Raw genomic sequence first — 20,747 nt, 5'->3', positions numbered from 1 at the left:
CCGCTCGTTCCTGGCGCGAGCCCTCGCCGCTCCGCCTCTTCGCCTCACTTCGCTCCCCCCCCCGCCCCCATTCATCTTTTCGGTTTCGTTTTCCCTCGCATCCCTCTCGTTGTCTCCGTTCGTTCTCCTCCGGCCGCTTCCTCTCTTTCCCACCCCTTTGGCAAGAATGCCGCCGTCTTGCCCGCGTGGCCTCTGAGGCGGGACCGGGGTGGCCGGTGTCCTCCCTCCCTCACGACCCGCCTCGGTCTCGTCACGGCGGCCTTGGACGTCCCAGCTGCCGTGGCGGCGTTGCGAAGTCGTCGTGTAAGTGGGGGTTTGGGGCGGGGTCACGCAATTCGCGGAGCTGTGAGAACAGGGGGCTCTGCCACGCGGGCCGCTGCCCTGATCCCCTCAGGTGCCCCTTCTGGAGTCTCGCTTGTGTGGCATCCTTGCCCTTTAGCGCAAAATGGTAAGCGTCGGAAGGGAACGGCTGAACCTGAATTTGTTTAGCTGCAAAATTTAGTGTTCTGTCAATAACATTTTAAAGTGGTAATGAATAACATTGTAGATCTGATGTTATTCCTCACTACTTTGGTGAGTAGCAAAGTAACTTTTAAAGCAGTAATGTATGTTATTCATTTACTACTTTCAAATGAATAACATTCATTACTATGTACTTTAAAATTTCTTTGTTACTCACCAAAGTAGTGGCGAATAACATCAGATCAACAATGAAATCGCGTTGATTAAAACAAATGCGGAATGCATCATAAATCAGAGGTTGCCAGACTTCTTTTTTTTAACCTTTGGACCTGTAGAGAAGCTGCCGTGGGTACCGTGCATGCACTGCAACAGCAGACTTGCTCTTCTCCCCCACTCCTTTCTAAAAGCAATTAGGATTGGAAAAGTGTTTTCACTTTCCCCTCCAAGTTAGTGGTCCCCTTCCTTGCTGTAACCCCCCCTCCTTCAATTCTTATCCAGGGGAGGAGCTAGGGGAATAGCAGCCAGCATGTTTCAGAGAAGACCTCTGCGGGTGCCACGTGGTTGTTAAGTTGTTTAGTCGTGTCTGACTCTTCGAGACCCCAAGGACACGGCACTCCTGCCAAGCACTCCTGTCTTCCACTGCCTCCCGCAGTTTGGTCAATCTCATGCTGGTAGCTTCGAGAACACTATCCAACAATCTTGTCCTCTGTCGCCCCCTTCTCCTTGTGACCTCAATCTTTCCCAACATCAGGGTCTTTTCCAGGGAGTCTTCTCTTCTCATGAAGTGGCCAAAGTACTGGAGCCTCAGCTTCAGGATCTGTCCTTCCAGTGATCTGTCCTTCCAGTGAGCACTCAGGGCTGGAGCAGGAACCGGCAAGCCACTCCAGTATCCCTGCCAAGAAAACTCCATGGACAAAGACAACAGGGTGCCACATTGCCAACCTATAAATCAATAGATCAGGTTATTACATCAACATACCTGAACCACGCATCAGAAAAAGCCTAAGTGATACATAACTGCCTCAAATGTTTGGACATTAACTGGGAATTCAAAGCTTAGTTGTAACTTCTTAACTGGGAATTCATAATTCCTTTATGGAACATATTTTAAAATATTTAAAGAAAGGATGCGCCTAGTTCCATTTTCCTAAATGCTGACTAACACACCCATCTGAAGATAAAAGCAGAGCTGATACACAGGATGTGGCTTGCAGGCAAGCTTATACACACACGTTGCCTTAGGCATGCTCATTATTGCACCCTCCAATAATGTTTACTGCCTCTGAGAGAAATTTTGCTACAGCCAGTGTAAAAGTATCAAACTTATCCTGAAGGAGAACCTTGACATGAAATGAGTCAGCAATTCCAGGTTGTTCTATTAGTATTTGATTGATTAGATGCTGTCTAACCTAGTTCTGCAGGGACACGGGTGGCGCTGTGGGTAAAAGCCTCAGTGCCTAGGGCTTGCCGATCGAAAGGTCGGCGGTTCGAATCCCCGCGGCGGGGTGCGCTCCCGTTGCTCGGTCCCAGCGCCTGCCAACCTAGCAGTTCGAAAGCACCCCCGGGTGCAAGTAGATAAATAGGGACTACTTACTGGCGGGAAGGTAAACGGCGTTTCCGTGTGCTGCGCTGGCTCGCCAGATGCAGCTTTGTCACGCTGGCCACGTGACCCGGAAGTGTCTCCGGACAGCGCTGGCCCCCGGCCTCTTGAGTGAGATGGGCGCACAAACCCAGAGTCTGTCAAGACTGGCCCGTACGGGCAGGGGTACCTTTACCTTTACCTTTAACCTAGTTCTGCAGACTACAATGCAATAAAATTGAGGCATATGATAATCTTATTGAACAAATGTAATACATTTACAGCAGTGGGGCTGATCTGGAAGCTGCTTCACTCTTTTCAATTGTAAGAAAACCTCTGAATGGTTTACAAAAATATAAAACAAAACATTCAAATTACAGTACAGTTAAAAGTTACTACAGTACAGTATTAGTTAAAAACAGGTACTATATTTAGAAATAGACAATGATTAAAACCAGCAGTAGCTAAAAAGTAAAAAACATGTAATTTATACATGCCTGCATTGGCTTGCCTAAACAATGTTTTAAGCAGGTGTCAAAAAGGGTAGTCAAGGCTCCTGCCTGATGTCAATATGCAGGAAGTTCCAGAGAGTAGGTGCTGCCACACTAAATTATCATAACAACCCTGTGAGGTAGGTTGGGCTAAGAGATGGTGACTGTACGCCCAGTGAGCTTCATGTCTGAGTGGGGATTTGAACCCTGGTCTCCAGAGCCAAACGCTAACCATTGTGCCACACCGGCTCTATTGAAAAACCGATTGTTATTTCCCTTTTCAGGTTCATGCTGTGAGTGCATCTACAACTTAGCTGAGCCATGAACTTTGCACTCCAAGACCTGTTGGCTTGCTGCCGCCATCTTGAAAGTGACAAGGCCACAGACCGAAAGGTAATAATAAACCACCATTCCTGCACTTCTAATATGCAACAGTACAATAACATGATAGTGTTATTCTTTATTCTGGATTACTTTTTTAGAAGGAAATTGAGAAGTTCAAGCGTCTCATCAGGGATTCTGAAACAATTCAACAGCTGGATCGAAATTCTGATTCCAAAAATGGCAAACAGATGAACTGGGATACTGTATTCAGGTACAATATTTTGATGTGTGTTAAACTTTGTTGAATATCAAGCATTCGACAAACATCTCAGTAATTCTTACAAAAACACAGCAAAGTCTGTACTTGCCCCCAAATTGTAAATTTGGGAGAGGGGTTCTGGGTAAGAGCTAAGGCCATCTAGGGAGTCTGTTGTCTTTTCGGCACCAGGAGAAAACTTTTCAAGGAGCGTCTCCACCCCCATCGTTCAGCCTGAGATCCAGCTCTGAGGACCTTTTGGCGGTTCCATCACATGTGAGAAGCAAGGTTACAGAGAAAGAGGCAGGGGTCCTTCTCGGTAGTGGCGCCTGCCCTGTGGAACGCCCTCCCATCAGATGTCAAGGAAATAAACAACTATCTGCCTTTTAGAAGACATCTGAAGGCAGCCCTTTTTAGGGAAGTTTTTAATGTTTGATGTTTTATTTTTTATATTTTGTTGGAAACAGCCAGATGGGCAGGGTATTATTATTATTATTTTATTTTCCGTTTCTTTTAGATCTCTTTTTCATCTCACATTTTATCTGATTGCTGTTTTGCTATAACTGTGATTAATTATTACTTTATTTTGTGTTAGAAATCACTCTAGAAATTTAAGTTGAAAAGGAGGACATCAAATATCTGAAACAGTTCAGGAACCCATGAATTGAACATAGGACTTCTGGTTCACCTATCAGTCTCTTTACTGCTATGCTACATTATTTGTTGTGGTTTGATTACTAGAAAGGAAGCAATATATCATTATTTTACCCAATCAAGTGAATGTTCAGAGGTTGCTTGGCCACCCTCTGTATCAGTTCATCCAGCTATTGTACCTCTTCCTTATGGCTATTATATATCTCATCAGCGCACCTAGTGTTTATTTTTTCCTTTCCATCCCGCTTGTCAGAGTAGTGAGCACAGCAGCCGCAGGGTTGTACTTTGCTTTTCCAGCCTGAGAAATGTTGTGACTGTGATCATGTGTAGTTTGCCCTGATTGTCCAGAGACAGCCTGTATTTTCTCAAGGTAAGCAAGTCACACATTGCATAGCATATGTTTTTTAATATCCCTGTGGAGCAGAAGGATCTAGTAGAATATCATAGAAGAGCTTGCACTGAAAATTCACTATTTAAAAGAATAAATTGTTGTTGCTGCTGAGCATTTTGTTTATTTTAATTAGATGATGTGCCTATAAATAGTGTTTATTTTTTGCCTTTTAAGTTTTCTTCAGAAGTACATTAAGAAGGAAACTGAAAGTGCAAGATTAGCAAAACCAAATGTGTCTGCATCAACCCAAGCAACACGACATAAAAAGATGCAAGAGATCAGCTCTTTGGTCAAATATTTCATCAGATGTGCCAATAAAAGTGAGTGACTCAGTACAGACATAATTAAGATATATTTTCGGGGGAAAATATTACAGTTCATTTCATTAACTCTACCATGTATCAGGTAACTTGTTTTCTAATAAATGTTACAATTTTTGGTTGTATTTCAACAGCTTCTCCCTGAATTTGACCTGGTTTGAGATCACTCATAAAAGTTAAAAACTCACTTTTATATTCTGCTTTTCACAGGAGCACCCAGGTTAAAATGCCAAGAGCTTCTGATTTTTGTCATGGACACAGTAAATGATCCATCAAGTTGTGCCATTTATGGAACTGATTGTAGCAGCATATTGTTAAAGGATATTCTTACAGTGAGGATGTATTGGTGTGCTATCCCTTCACAACAGTGGTCAGGTTTGTAGATATTATTCCTATGCTTGAAATCCCATGAACTGCTTGGAAGTGACGTCAAGAGACATTTTATACAGCATAACTTATTTTCTTTGAAGATGTGTGCTATATAGCTCCAATAATCGAAGTTCCCATAATGAACCATAGAATAACTGTGGTTTTTCTATTCTTGGTTTTTCTTCCTCTGTCATTGAATATCAGATTTTGGCTTTTCTAATATCCTTGCCTCGCTTGATTTATTATTTAATATTGACTTCATTAATTTTATAGGGATTTTCTCAAATTACATACTCATATTGAAATTACAAACCAAACAATTTCATCATGTCAACAATATTTTATTGTTGATCTGGGTAGTCATGAGGCCAGTTTGTACAAAGGTATGCTTGTGCAGAGTTCCCTTCTTAGTTTACAAAGAACAAGGAAGCTGTTTTGTGGGGGGCTGCATGAGTATAGAATACCCTGCTTCCCACAGTTTCTGTCTGTATTGATATTTATGTGCCTGAACTGCATCATTGATTATTCACTTTTCATGAAATGTGGCTGTAGTTGGACTTCATTTTGTGAATTTACTGTATTTAACTAAATTGCTTACATGGATGCAGCCCTCTTTTGAATTTTTCTTCAGAGGCAATTGAGAGTAGCTCAGACACATTGAAAATACAATTGCTTCATACATATTGATATTTCCTGCCAGAAACATGTAAAAGCATTTATTTATTTACTTATTTCATAAAAGGTATACAGTGGTACCTCCGGTTATGAACGGGATCCATTCTTGAGGCCCAGCTCTATCCCGAAAATTAAGTAACTGGAGGGCTGCTTCTGCACACATGTGTGGTGCCACAGAGTGTTTCTGTCCATGCACGCAGGGCAAACCCACTCTGGGTTTGCCGCGGCCGTAACCTAAAGATTCCGTAACCTGGAGGTTATGCAACTCAGGGTACAACTGTACACCGCTTGATTATGAAAAACCTCAAAGTGGTTTACAAAAGTAAAGCGATTTACAACAGTAGAACCATACACACATCTTTAAAAACCTATGTACCTGGGAAAGCTGGCCTAACGGGTTTTGCTCTGTAGCAAAACCATGCTCATTGTGGCTCCCACAGTTTATATATCTGCTGAAGAAAATATCTGCATGTATGCAGTATTTGTGTTCGCTGCATAAAGTTGAGACAAAGTGGAAGAGCTGGTACTCTCAGCTAAAATGTCCTTCTACATAGACCTGCAAATTTGTTACTAGCCTTCTAGGGACTAGTAGAGGAAGCGTTAAGAACTCCATTCTCTTGCAACAACATGCTGTATTTCTATACTGAGTGCTTCCATTGTCTGGTAGCCTGCCCAATTCTATACTGAGCACAAAAGATAGCTGGTGCTCCATCCTTTCTCCACCAGGCAGCTCAGTTGCCTGCATACAATTCCTTGTTGGATGTGATAGCAGGCAAGTTTTTAAATACAGTCAAATCTCAGGAAACCCGGAAATAAATGCTCCGGTTTTCAAATGTTTTTTGGAACCCGAGCGTCCGACACTGCTTCCGTTTTGAGTTTCCCTATTGAATTGAGGCTTCCACTTGCAGTTTTTGGTTTTCGAATGTTTCAGAAGTCAAACGGTCTTCCGGAATAGATTACGTTTGAAAACTGAGGTTCCACTGTACAAGGCTGGGATAATGAGAAACACCTTTTTCAAATGTGTGACATCTTAACATAAATGAACCCATTGGGGAGCTACCTGTTTGCTTTGCAACTATTCTTAACATAGGAATGATCAGTGGAAAGGACTGGAAATATTTAGTAAACACACACATGTTTTTGTGACTTAGTTAAGGAATAATAATAATAATAATAATAATTTATTATTTATACCTCGCCCATCTGGCTGGGCCTCCCCAGCCACTCTGGGCGGCTTCCATAAAAACCAAAAATACAGTAAAAATGTAATTCATACAGTAATATGAATTTGATTTTCTTCTCCTAGATCTCCAAAACCTGTACTTCAAATTGTTTCTCAAACCTTGTAGAGATATTAACAAAGTATTGGTGGCTAGAATAATTTATACATTGACCAGAGGACTGTGCCTCCAAACTGATGGGTTAAATTCTACAATTTTAAGCTTCTTCTCTAGAGCTATGCAGCTTGCAAGGTAAATTTCCTTTTCTTTTGGTGTATCAATTTTAAGTTTAACATGGTTACTCTTCTAAACTTAAACTTCCACTATTCTAATGTATTTTAAGTTCACTTGCTTTTCAGTCTCATTGAACTAATCTAAATCTTTTCTACATCTTGCTTTCATATCTTTGAATTACTTTCAAGTACGGTATTTGGAGCCAATTTTAAAATTAAAGCATTGCACTTTCCTTGCTTCAAAAACATTTGCCATTTCTTGGGGATAACAGCACAAGAGCAGAAATGATATCTTTCTTCCAAAATGTGTATTTTTTTTAGTTTTGAGAACTCCTTCTTATAATAAAAAGGTTTAGAAAAAAACTTCTCTGTAAGTCAGCTGCCACCATATTTTCCAATCTTTGTATAATCCTTTCTGCAAGGCTTGGCTGCAGCAGAAATTATTGCTCTTCGGGTCAGCTCAATACGGTCAACTTTCTAGTTCTTCCTTATGTATGACAATAGTTACCTTTATCACTGCCATGTGTTACCAAAAACTGTCAGCCTATCAGTTACAGGGTCCTATAACTGTCCTCTCTTCCAAAGCCTTTATGGTACAGTTTTCTTCTCTCTCTCACTGGAACTGAACTACATTTTTTCTCCTCCTGATGGTTTGCGTACCTTGAGTACTTTGGAGAAAAGGCAGAATTAAAATAAAATAGCATAGCATAGCTTGGGTCTCTATACCCAGTAGAGGTTAGTATTTGCATGCTCATTAAATTAGTTTACTATAACAAACCATGACTTTTTTCTGTTGCAGGCAAGAAAGGAACCTCGCAGGCCTCGATCATATTTTTGCGGCCATTAATGTATATTTGAGTGTATTTGCAGTCAACTACCGTATGCGGGTTTGTAAGCTAGGAGAGGAAATTCTGCCAACTGTGCTCTATATATGGGCTCAGTATAAGCCGAAAGATTTCCTAAAGGAGCAGATCATTCAGTTCATTCAGCTGCAGGTTCGTGTTCATCACCCAAATGGAGCGAAAGCCAAAGAAAAAGGTATGCATAAGTTACTTCATGCCCAATTGTGAAGAGATATTACAGGAACAGTTGGCACTGTTGGAGGGTGACTAAACTTCTGCATTCTTCTGTGGAAAGTATTCAGATATTTTTTAATTGGCTAGTATACTATCATTGTTTTTCATAGTGTCTATTCATGTTTGAGTCTTCAAATACTTGTTTGATTTAGCTGTTACTTTTTTGCATTGTTATATTAGGTATTCTTAATAGCTGGTGAACTTTTAAAATATTTGAACAGATTGTTTGGGGGTTGGTTCACATATTATAAGTTACACAGAGCTAAATTTGTCCTGTTCTTGTGCAAACAGGAGTATGTGACCCGACAAAATGGCAAAGTATTGTATACAACCTGTATGAACTATTAGTGAACGAGATAAACCTCATAGGCAGCAGAGGAAAGTATTCTGCAGGGTCCCGCAGTATTGCTGTGAAGGAAAGCCTGGTTGAGTTAATGGCTGACATTTGTCATCAGGTAAATTGTTCTGCTTTCAGAAACTGTTTCTTGTAAAAAGGAGTAAATCCTTTCCTATTGCAGTACAGCACGGAGACACTCCAGTATGACCTAAAAGTACCATGTTTTCCCCCTACTTCCCTGTGCACATGCACAGGTGTGTACTTGGGTACCACATTGACAATCTAAGATGGGCTTGGGAGGCTTGGGTGCAGATTCTGTATCCCCATCTAGAGGGCCTTTTCTGTTTGGTCCACTATTTTGAGCTGGGAGCTACAGTGCTTTGGCCTTACATCATTCTTTCTTAATGCATGTTTTAATGTAAAATGTTATGTTATAATATGCACTTATTGTTTGCAAAGGTCTTTACTGAAGACACCAAAGTCTTGGAGATAACTCAGTCGTATGTTGCTACACAGAGAGAATGTGGAGATGTACCATCCAAGCGTAGGAGAATTGAATCAGGTTGGGAGGTGGTGTGGAGCAACCTGCAAAGTTCACAGAATGACTTTTATGTCATACCCTGGTAAAAACAAACAAACATTCATTCTTGTCCGTCCGTCCCCGTCCCCCCCCCAATTTTCCAAGTTCCATTTTTTCCAAGATCTCTCTGCTTTTTCTACCCTCAAGGCTGCAGATTACGACCAGATTGATATCGAAGTACCCTATGAGCTTTCCTCACTGTGAACGTCCTCATTTGCTTAGTATACTTTACCAGCTGCTGTCTCAACAGCGTCGAAGAGAACGGATGCCTTATGTGTTACGTTGTCTTAAAGAGGTTGCATGGTGTCAAAGCCAACAGTTAGATCTGAAACCTGTGCAGAACTCAGAACTGCAGCGAATCTGGTCAAAAGTTTGGTCTCTGGTCATTCGTAGCCTAAGTCTTCAGCAAACTGAAGTGGAATGCTTTGGATTACTTCAAGTCATGATTCAAGGAGGCTTAATAGCAATGGATAGAGAAATTTGGAAGATATTTTCACTATCTGCATGCAAACCTTCAAGGTAACTTGGATCCTTTTGTAAGCACCAACTGTTTCTGCTGCATTAGTAAGATTAGTAGGATTGCTCCTTAAGACATTTCCGACACTTTCCCCTCCACAGACTAGTGGGATTTTATGAAGCAAGGTGAGGTGCATAGGCAGGTTGCTGTGGTAGCTTGGACCTGCCACAACAATTGGGACCAATGCCATCACTTGATGGCAAACATGTTGACTCAACCCTTCCCATTCCCACCCTTTGAATTGACAGAATGGGGAACTCCACAAGGATGTAGTGACGCCTAGCATCACTACACAGATGGTGGCCAGCAGAAGGATAACTGCCTTAATCAACAGTCTTCCCTGCAAGGCAAGCAAAGGGGGTTTCAAGTGCTCTGTCCTATACTAGTACAAATCCAATTAATATCCAGAATTGTATTTGTCAAACTTTTGCTGTGCTTTTACTTTTTTTCTATTTAATTTTTGTAACTAATATAAGAACGCTCTTATCTATTACAAATTCTGTTTGGGGTGTTTTATAATAGATTAACTAATGTAGTTTAGAATGAAAACTTATATACTTTACCTAGGAATAAGCTCCTTTAACTTCATGTGACTTACTTTAAAGTACACATGTATGGGATAGAACTGTTAACCTACACAGAGAGAGAGAGAGATTTCAGTTAAAAATCTGAAGATATTTTGGTGGAGGGGCATATGTGACTCAGCCACAAGACTTGTCATATTTAAAACAGATTTAGATCAGAACAGACATATTACAGTCTCGCCTCCCTGCAAAAAGGCACTGTTATTTTTGTAAATTTAAAATGCAGGTCTGCACTGGAGCTGTAAATTCAGATGGTAATCTTGTGCAAATAATGTCTTGTAGTTCTGCAGCAAAGTGCTTGGCATTAGCGATGACATCTTTGGAAGTGCCAGAGACTTCGAAAACGGAGGCAGTACAGAATGATTGGGAAGGAAGTGCGGCTTCTACATTAAAAGAAACCATTATGAAGTGGCTTCTGTTCTGCCACTTAGAGGAGGAGATGGAACACAGGACAGAGCCGCCACCTATCCTACGCAGGTAACAGCTTGAGAAATAAAGTGGCTTAAAACAGAATTAGTCTTACATCAAAGGAAAATAAAACTTTAATATTGTTAGGTTTTATTTGACCAGCTTGGTTTCAGACGTAGATAACACATTGTATTTGCCTGAACCCTCGGAATGGATTTGATTACCAATTAAATAAAACTGGCAGTAGAATACGTTGTTAGAGAGTTAAACAAGAGTTAAACATTTTCATTTCTTTTAATATTAATTTAGATTTATTTGTTCCAGTATATCTGATATACATTTTTTCTGTATCCTTTATTCAAAATTCTGTATTCAAAAAATTAATCAAGTTTCTATTTGAGGTCTCATAGAGATAAACAGATATGCTGTGTTGGGGACTGTCAAGTCTAAAACATGCTTTTGATTCTTTTGCAGTGACTTTCCCAAATTAGAGTTGCAAAAAATCCTTGTAAGTCTGACTATGAAAAATAGTAGGGCAGCAATGGAATTTTTTCACAATGCTTCAGAATGGTATGTTTTAAAGATCAACATAAGTATTTCTGTCACTTGGAGGTATTATCTTTAAGAATTGGTTTCATTTTAAAAAATTATTCTGTTTTATGGGCAGAATTTAGAAATTTGTTTCATGGACCCTATACCAGGATGAAGAACCTTTCTCAGCCCAAAGAATTCATTCCTTCCTTCTCTCTCTCTCTCTCTCTCTCTCTCTGTGTGTGTGTGTGTAACAAAAATCTAAGTAGTTTCCAGAAAAATAATAAAAGTGGGGCAACGACATTCAATGGAAACTACTTAAAAACTAGATGAAAGCAAAATAAAACTCAGTGTCGCAAAGAGGCTGAGCAAGAGAGAACTAAAAAAGAGGGTTCAGGCAAGCTTGGGTAAACATAAGGTTTTTAAGCAGTCATTATTATACAGTCTTCCAGAGCAATTGATGTGGCTCTTACCATAGTACATTTAGGCTACGATTTCCCTTTGGTTAGCAGGGTTGGTAGGTTGGGTTTTGGCTCAACCAACTGGTCAAAGGCAGGAACGAACACTTGGGAAGTAGGCTGCTCCCAAAAATCCAGCTTGTTTCCTGCTTTCGTTAAATACAGTCATGATAGCTTAAGCTTCCTGAAGACTGCATGTGGCTCCTGGGCTGATATTCCCCAATGCTGCCTTATACAGTTAAAAACCATCTGTCTGTGAAGTAGGTTTCTATAAGTGGATTGCCCTCACTGCCCATGTAACATGTAAATGGCAGGAGGAATTCTTAGCACTCTCCTCAGAAACCTGTGCATGTATTACTGCCTCTCTTCAAAGAGGTACAGTTTTTGCATAAGGCTGTGTTGTTGCTGCTGGGTTTATGGTGCCTTATCTTCCTGCTCTTCAAGAGATGAATAGAGCTGGTTGTACATTCAGTGGGAAAGGGGAGACTGTTCATAATTCATTAGACGGTGTACAGATGTTATTATATGAAGACATGCCTTTGGTTTCAACTCATCTATTAGAGTATTTTGGAAATCAAATACAATTAAATTTTCATTATTCTGTGTTTGGTTTTAAAGGTTTCAAATACTGTAGTGAAATATCAGTGATAGATAATATTTGTCATCTTTTTTTTTAAGTACACAACATGCACAAGACACAGAAGAAGCCAGCCGTTCAGAAATTGAAACATTCTACATGCAAACAACTTTCGATGAAATAGGCATGTTTACAAATGTGGCAAATGATACATTTGAAAGCAAATTGCTCAGTTCCAGATTAACAGTCAGTCAAAAACACAGAGAAGCCTTAGAACAGAACTTGTTGGAGATATCAGAACAACTTCTGAGTAACTTTATGCCTGAGGTAAGTTGGAAAAGAAAGGTATCTCAAAGTACATCCTCATCAAGAATATTTGTGAGCAGCTTTTGATATACGTCACATAATTAATAAAACAGACAAATGGTGGCTTGCTATGGTGGCTGGTGCCCATTGGGAATGGTAGGACAGAAGGCAGGGAGACCCAACATTATGGAGAGTCAGAGCCAAGGACAGGCAAAGCCTATCCCCAGCTTTGTCCCCATCCTCCCTGTGATTTTTAGGAGGGGAAACAGAAAGCAGGAAAAAGAAAGTTGATAGGTGGTGCCACTCCCTGGACTGATTGTAATTAAGAAGGTGGGCAGGTGGGGTCTGGCTGAGGGCAAGCTGAGGTTAATGGGACAGTGGCCCATGCCTGTTGATGGACCAGTCCCTGGTGGCTCATACTACATGACATTCATCTAAACATGGCATGTTTAGACATTCATCTAAACATGGCTGCTGCAATGAAGTGGGAGGAGTTCCTCTTTTCTGCTCTTGGATGGCGTAAGTTTCTTTCTGTGCCTGAATCAGCTCAGAAGAGCACCTCTGGGGCAACATCTTTGCCCTGGCAGGTGGGAAGCTGTTGCTGGTGATAGCCAGAAGAAAACCCTAAAATGGGACAATTTGGGGTGGGTTGCCAGTGGCCTTGGAGCTCCCAAGCAGCATCAGTCTTGATCATCAGCTGCAGCAGCCTGGAGCTACCACAAAAAACTTCAACCTCACCTTCTGCCTTGGCCAGCAGAAGTAGCGGGGCCTCAGATGCTGTGGTCACTCTGCCCCACTGCTCCCTGTCAGGTAGGGTTGCTCTGTCCTTGTGAGTCTAAAATCACACATAGGCAGAGTAAGTGCGCTCTGTTTACCAGCTTCATCTTAGCAGCCTGCAATTCATGAAGGTACAGTGGTACCTCTAGTTATGAACTTAATTCATTCCGGAGGCCCGTTCTTAACCTGAAACTGTTCTTAACCTGAGGTACCACTTTAGCAATGGGGCCTACCACGCCGCCGCGACGCGATTTCTGTTCTCATCCTGGACAAAGTTCTTAACCTGAGGTACTACTTCTGGGTTAGCGGAGTCTGTAACCCGAAGTGTTTGTAACCCAAGGTACCACTGTATTCTGAACTTTATATAAGTATTAATAACTATTCAGATGCAAAGTTTAGCATGTATTTTTGTGTTTGACTTGAAGGTTGCATCTGCAATAATCCTAGTACGTTGTGTCAGCCTCCTGACTGGTGTTCTTGGCTGCTACTGCTATGCTGGCATACTGACGGAAGAAGAAGCACGCAAATCAAAGCTGTTTCATAAAGCCAAGGTAAGGCTTTTTTGTGTTTTAAGGAATACACTAAATTTCTGGTTTCCAAGCAAGAGAAATATCTTAACAGTGGTGGAAGCATATCTTTTTATTTTTTACATTTAAGTTCCTTGTCACTTATTTTACAAATTGTTTAATGCTTATTTTTACATTATTGGTAGCTTTGAGGCACTTTTGTGAAAAAAGCGAGAAATATAAGGAACAGGAAAATAAATGATGTCAGGAAATGTTAGTAGAGACAAAGTTACTCATCTTTGTATGGTTGATTGCCTTAGCAAAAGCTGAAAGTTTCTTTAGCATGATTAGACTTGAATATGGATGGAATGCAATAAAAGCAATATATATCTGAGACAGTTTCTTAATTATTTGCATTTTTTTTTAATTTGCACAGTCTCTTATTCATTATGTGGGAGAAACTATTTATCAGTCAAAAAACAAGCTAAATGAAGATTCTAGGATCGTTTCGTTAAGGACGTTAATAGGACAGTGTATTAGTTGCGCATGTAATTGTAAGCAGGTAAGACACTTGTCGATCTTTCAGTCCATGCCACAATTAAGAAATGCTGAAATCCTTGTACTTTAAGCTAGTTAGGTCCCTTTTGCAGCAAACCTATTTCTCCAATCAGTTTAATAATTTGTAATCATGTACAGGTGTTATGTATGCACACAGAATGTTTATTAGTTCAGTTTCAAATGAATACAGCAGTAGCTAATTATACTTAGTTTTAAAGTGATTTGGTTATGTTTCCATGCCTAGTTAAAGTGATTAAATCCTGTTTTGGGGGATGTGTTCAATAATTAGTATATATTGGGTTTGTTTTGACAGAACAGCCTAAGAAAGATCATGTCTGGAATTTTCTTGCATTTGTTAACCTCAAAACTGATGAATGATCTTGTAGACATTTGCAAACATCTGGTGAGTAGTTACAGTGTATGGTATGAGTTCCCCATCACAGTTTATTTTGGACAACAAAAAGTGTATAACGTAAGCAGATATTTCACTTGAAAGACAGACAAAACATGCTGGGTTTGACCTTTTCTTATGCCTATTGAGAGTGAAGAATATAGCCAGACCAATTTGCTCTATGTACATTGCAATGCTCCCCCCGCTCCGCCATTAAACACCGGTGTTGCATGTATCCTGCTTCACACTTACTTTCTCTGTTGTTTCTCTTTCCCCTTACTAGTTTATCTTCCTTCTCTTTCAACTCTACCCTACCTTTAGCACCCTTGTTAGTAATGGTGGGGGCCAAGCCACTGCTAGTGCTGCACTGCTATGCTCCCTTCTGGCTAAGCTGCACCATCTTGGGGTTATCGCTTGAATCTCTCTATTTCTTCTAAAGAGACAGTAGAAATTAAGGCTGAATGAGTGTTGTATACCATTAGGTTTGACAAATGTGATATTGTCCATTATCTTCCATGACTGCAACTCTCACATTAAGGATAATACTGTACAGTGGGTTTCTGGATCAGTTAGAGACATTGGTGTGGATCTCTAATCTCTGAATAGCTTGAGATTTGTGTAGCCGAGGGAGTATTTCTCTTGAATAAATTTCTCTGCCAGTTGAGGTCAATCTGGACTCCTCAGCTGTGAGTTTTGTCTCTCTGTTTTACTTAAATTACAAAGTGAAATGGAGGTCCTCAGTAAAAGTCCCAGTCCCATAGTAAGCAGTATCAAACAGTGGTCTTCCACAGGAAAGTGATGCCGCATTTAACGAAGCAATCAGAAGTCACATTTTTCTGGTTTGTATACAGGTGGTACAGTTTTTATATACTGAAACGTACACAGAACTCTCAGTTAAGAAAATTTTAAGCTTTTTTTCATAAAGTATCTTGAGTTTATTGTAAGAAAGATGCGATGAAAGAATTCCAAATAAATAACTTCTCTTAGATGTTTTCTACTGGGAGGATAAGTGAAGCTGGCGAAGTGGATTTAATGGAAGATGATCCAGAAGAGAGTAGGATGGAAGGAGAAAATCCGACCACGTCAGATCTTTTTGATGATCACTCTGCTGAAGCTGGTGATGTAAATGAGGGTGGAGAGCTGCAAACTTTGACAGGTATCTTGAAATTGCTTTCTGTATCGTTTTGTGATAACTAAATGGTTTTAAAAGTTTTTGAGGGTACCATTCCAACAACCATTTTACACATGTTCAAAGCCTGTGCAACTTTGCTCGTGTGCATCACTGCAAACATAGAAGTGGCAGGTAATGTGGAAATGTGTGTGTGTGTGTTCCTGTATTTTAATTGCCTTCCTCTAGAAATACACCAGACTTCCTCTATAAATACACCAGAAGTTCAAAAGCCACCTTCAAAGTTGTTGTTTTTCTAAATGTGCTGACTGATTTATTTATTTTCAGAATATAGAGGTGACTGGGGAAGGACTTAAACCCTGCCCTTCCAATGTAATCACAGTACACAGACAACTAGGACAGAATTTGTCCTTTTTCTCAAAGACACACAATCTGTGTCAAGGCTGGTATTAAACACTAAGTTTCCTAGCCCTACCAGACTTGCACGATGTGCTCATGCTTTAGCAAATGCTGATACTACAGCTTCCTTTTTGACCTGGTTGCTGGTATAACTGCTTTAGAATTCCTTTAATCTCTATGTAGCTGCCCAGGTTAGGAATAGAGAACAACTTAGTTTGGTCTACAATATAGTTCTCAGCTCAAAAAGTGTGTTTGTCTCTCTGTGTGTTGGTAAGATACATTTTCTCAATGAATTTATTTCTAAACATATGCATTTAATTAGGTTTTTTGATAAAATGCTGATTTAAACATGGTTTTTCACAAGGAATTAAAAATATAATCTACGATTAGTGCATAAATGTGTCACAATGGATTTACCACCGAGCACATGTAAAATTTATAGAGATACGATTTTGACTGAGTTGTCCATCCCTAGTCCAGGAACACTAATTTACTGCTGTATATGTCTACGTGTGCCTTCAGATACTTGGGTATGTCTGCCAGGAAACTAGTAGTTATGGCTTCCTGGCATATATCTGCTAAATGTTTGGAAGTTCATGTCTTACATTTTTTTATTTAACACTACACCATTTTATGTACAGGTGCCATAAGCCCATTGTCAGAAGAACACTTGGCAAAGCAGGACTTGTTGCTCCTTGATACTTTAAAGTTCTTGTGTATAGCTGCCACAGCAACCCCAGTGCAAACTGTTTGCTTTAGAGCATCTGAAATTTGGAAGAAACTCTTGATGCTAATTGAGGAAAACATGTTTGATTATATTAAGCCGCAGCATCTGCATGTAGTGAGTATGATTATGAAAAGTCACTCTGCTGTGTGTTAAGTAGTCTTTGGCTAACTGTTCTAGGATCTTGAAACTTTAACATCATGTAGGCATTTTATAAACAATTCTGCTGCTGTGTGATTTTAGCCTGTGATAAGCTTTGTTCTACGTTAAAATATATACAAAACCTATAAACCAAGCATGAATATACCAGTATGCAGTCTAATATATATGGAATTTAAAATGTTTGATATAAATGAAAGCATTAGAAAAGCTTTTTAAAAATGTGTTTCGTTCTAGTACTTGGTCTTGTTGAAGGAACTCCCCAGTGAAGAAAACCCCTTGCCAGATGACTACCTTGTCTCCCTTCTCAAGCCTCTTTCGTAAGAGAATCTTGTTTTTAATGAAAAAACTGTGACATTAATATTTTGCAGATACATTTTCTCAACGTTTCTCTTTTTTCCTACAGGGATATATGTCCCTTTTATCGTCGAGATCAAGAAGTTTGCTCAGCAATTTTATATAATCTCCTTCCTATGGTGACCGCCTTGGGTGCTGCCAGAACAAATACTGAAGCCCTGGGTCCACTTTTAACTGTTGTTGCAGCATTTTGGTATGATAAGCATATTTTCACATGCAGTTAATTTCATGGTCATAAACTTGGCAGCTGTAGCAATTGCCAAGTGTTGGATCACATGGTCTTTTGCATTTGCTCCTTCCCACCACCCTTCTTGGGTCAGTAAGTGTATTTATCATGAAAGGGATTTCTTGGACCTATACAAACTGATGCCTTGCCCTGTCTTACTGTTTTTTGCTGCCTGTAGCTGGGGTTCTAGCTTGTATATACATTTTTTGGTCTGATTTCAGAGTCTTTTTGTTTCCTTTTGCTGTTTTGTGCCTGATTTTCCTTTCCTTCTTTGGTTTGTTGCAATTAAAAAAAACAGACTTGCAAGGGAGGGAAGAGTTCAGTTAAATTCTTCCAACTTGCAATTTTGCCTGTGACTGCTAGAGGGAGCTAAATACTATCCTTGGCATCAGCTCATATAGGCTCAATAAATCCTGTTCATGGTAAGTATCAACGGTCTTATTGATTGAGCAGACTCTTCCATATTTTTTATGATGTATGTATGTTATTTCTGTATGAAATACTTATGTTTGTTCTTCCAGTGCCTCCAATCTGGTTTCCAAGGATATGCTCTATTTTTTTAAAACTGTATTTATATTTATAACATTTTATAACATTTCTGAAAGTATACTAGTCTTAAGTGCCCTCAGCGTAATGTGTTTTAGTTGTGAATGGTGTAAGGAATGAATGTTTAGTTTAGACAAAAACACTTTGCTTCCAGGAAGGAAGCAGCAGTCAACAGTAGCTTGATCAGAAAGTTGTTCATATTATCTGTTCTTGAACTCTGCATAAATTAAAAACTAGCCAAGAAGTTTTGAAGCATGGAAAGAAATACTTTTTTTCTTATTCTGAGTGACCTGCCAAAAGTATAGACTTTTTTGCCTCTTTGAAATTTATCATAAAATATTGTTTGTTCCAGGCAATTAGCAAATAAAGGAAAATACACAGCTCCCGTAAGAATTGCCTTAGTGAATTGTATGAAAGCCTTACTTCAGGTAAGTCAGTGGCTAGAAATATTTAAACAAAAGGTTTTTGTTGGCTTTCCCAAGTTCCATAGAAATGTAGTGTTAACATTTTCTCTATTTCCCCCCCACCAGGTTGATCCTCATTCAAAGTGGGCTGTGCTTGATGTTAATGGTGAAGAAATCCCTGTGAGTGATGCTTTCCCCCACTTCCTTGCAGATAGCAGTTTTCAAGTTTGCATGATTGCAGCTAAATCAATAAGCAGGTATGCCCTTGTAGTTTAATTATTTGACATAAAGGTAGCATACAAAAGTTACACATTCAGAATTGCTTAGTGTTCTTTCTTTACCATCTCCCAGAAAGACATACAAGTAGAAGTTAAACAGCCTAGGCACCGCTTCAAAACCATGCTCGCTGTTTCTCGTATCTTTCTTTAGTTAGGGATATTGTCAAAGATTTATGGTAGGACTGGATATCCAGCTTCTACCTCTCTTCTAATTTTGTTCCTAACTGCAAGAGAAATAGATACTACTGACAAAATGCCAAATATCTAGTTCAGAAGTTTACAAGAAACCTTTAAAGAAAATGATGGGAGATAGCTCTTATGAAGTGTATATCTTTGATGGAGGCCCTTTGTCTTTTCCTTTTTGCTATGCAAACTCACACCCTCTGGGAAAGGGATTCAAAGTGACGGTTGCTTAATCACAAACATAGGGGGGCACCCCCAAGAACCACAGAAGGGCTCTCAAAATTAAATGCATTTAAGGCTTTATTTTAGAAAACAGAGAATGTTGTAAATTATTCTAATTTGATTTTTCTCCCTGCTTGATCCTAAGTTTGTTTCAAGATGTGAAGCTGAGAGATTCAACTGGCTTACTGAATGCTCTTCCATTGAAGCTCCAGCAAAGGGCTTTTGAGAACTTGTATCTCACAGTTCAAGAAGGAACAAAGAAATTGGTAATACACCCCCCCAGCACACATACACACTTCCACTGTAACATTTTCTCTTATTCATTGGAAGTTGTTGTTGGGTGTCCTTTTTAACCGTTTTTCCCCAAATCCACTGAAGTTTAGTTGGATTTGCCTGTTTTTAAGTCTTTGCTTCTGATTAGTCTTCCAGCTAGGTAATACAAGAAAATGAACATATTTCCATTCACTTACCAGGTGCACAAGCTACATCGTGACTTAAATGAGGTTGTTTAATTGATGACATGGGGGCACAGTAGTTGTGCTGTTACTGCAAAAGAGCTATCATGTTTAAGAGTAATGCTAATGTTTATTTTTTTTATTTTTTTTATTATTATTATTAGTCTACTTTGTATTAAACATTTCAGATTTTTTGTGCTGAACCCCTCTTGTACATTTTTTCTTTGATTAAATGTTCCTTTTCACTGTGGCCTTTAATTTCATCAGATAAACTATTGTATTATCTCTGCAATCTTAACACAGCTTCACTCTGCAAGCTGTCCTGGAATAGGGGTCTTGAGTGTTTGCTTCACTCAAAAACAATGGTGCTCTTATCTCATTTAATTGGTATGTGTGGGTTAAGTGTAAGGGGGAAGTCATGCTTAGGTTTTGCATGAGGCCTGTAAACGCCCAGTAGGAAAACTTAAAAATGATTGCTGCAAAGTAGACCTATTGGATTATTTCTTACATCTCAATTTCAGGATCATATTTTAATAAAATATAAATGGTTGAGGGAATTTAAATTACATCTATCACTTAAATATATTAAAAGTTCATCTTCATTCAATATTTTCTTCTTACAGGCACATGGTTCTGTGAACCAAGAGAACCTTCCTGATGAAGAGTTTAATAGAAAATCAGTTCTTCTCATGTTAATAACGATGATTTTACGCTGCAGTCCTGTGTGTGAAAAGCAAGCACTGTTTGCAATTTTCCAGTGTGTAAAAGAGAATGGATTAGAGCCTCACCTTGTAAGGAAGGTATGGGAAAGCACACAGTTAAAAACTCTAAATGAACGTGCAGGGCTTTAAAAAACTTCAAACAGTTTTCAAAGAATTTCCGTATTACTTAGATTTGAACCCATTAAAAGGTCCATGGTTTTGTGGTTCTGTATAAAATGGTTGTAATAAATAGGTCTGAGCCACTACTCGTTTTTCTCCATAGTGTTAATTCCTGATAGGAGCTTTAGTTCATAGACACAGCCGTCATTCGCACATCACAGTGAATAATAGTTAATGGTTTATTATGATCACATCTTTTACTCT

General features: G+C 39.4%; 1 protein-coding gene across 4 annotated transcripts in view; it reads left to right on the top strand.

Moving 5' to 3' along the window:
* Positions 1-2: 2 nt before the first annotated feature.
* The window catches only part of ATM (ATM serine/threonine kinase), a 52,273-nt gene continuing 31,528 nt past the window's right edge, over positions 3-20,747 (top strand). Inside the window, exons 1-24 of one of the 4 annotated variants that reach the window (XM_083735739.1) lie at positions 3-303; positions 2,817-2,925; positions 3,015-3,127; positions 4,332-4,477; positions 4,688-4,852; positions 6,828-6,993; positions 7,774-8,012; positions 8,342-8,505; positions 8,847-9,010; positions 9,115-9,486; positions 10,351-10,545; positions 10,951-11,046; positions 12,144-12,369; positions 13,551-13,676; positions 14,068-14,193; positions 14,503-14,592; positions 15,568-15,736; positions 16,750-16,949; positions 17,229-17,311; positions 17,398-17,541; positions 18,473-18,548; positions 18,651-18,781; positions 19,353-19,473; positions 20,286-20,462. In XM_083735739.1, coding sequence (XP_083591865.1) covers positions 2,854-2,925; positions 3,015-3,127; positions 4,332-4,477; positions 4,688-4,852; positions 6,828-6,993; positions 7,774-8,012; positions 8,342-8,505; positions 8,847-9,010; positions 9,115-9,486; positions 10,351-10,545; positions 10,951-11,046; positions 12,144-12,369; positions 13,551-13,676; positions 14,068-14,193; positions 14,503-14,592; positions 15,568-15,736; positions 16,750-16,949; positions 17,229-17,311; positions 17,398-17,541; positions 18,473-18,548; positions 18,651-18,781; positions 19,353-19,473; positions 20,286-20,462 — 3,561 coding nt within the window. In that variant the 5' untranslated portion in view covers positions 3-303; positions 2,817-2,853. The remainder of the gene's footprint in view (positions 304-2,816; positions 2,926-3,014; positions 3,128-4,331; positions 4,478-4,687; positions 4,853-6,827; positions 6,994-7,773; positions 8,013-8,341; positions 8,506-8,846; positions 9,011-9,114; positions 9,487-10,350; positions 10,546-10,950; positions 11,047-12,143; positions 12,370-13,550; positions 13,677-14,067; positions 14,194-14,502; positions 14,593-15,567; positions 15,737-16,749; positions 16,950-17,228; positions 17,312-17,397; positions 17,542-18,472; positions 18,549-18,650; positions 18,782-19,352; positions 19,474-20,285; positions 20,463-20,747) is intronic. The other 3 variants (XR_014563543.1, XR_014563544.1, XM_083735740.1) reach the window with 3 other exon arrangements.

This window comes from Podarcis gaigeae, assembly GCF_964106915.1.
Source record: "Podarcis gaigeae genome assembly, chromosome: 4".
In the NCBI taxonomy this organism is placed as follows: Eukaryota; Metazoa; Chordata; class Lepidosauria; order Squamata; family Lacertidae; genus Podarcis; species Podarcis gaigeae.
The sequence above is the reverse complement of the archived record's forward strand: the minus strand, read 5'-3'. Positions and strand labels throughout refer to the sequence as shown.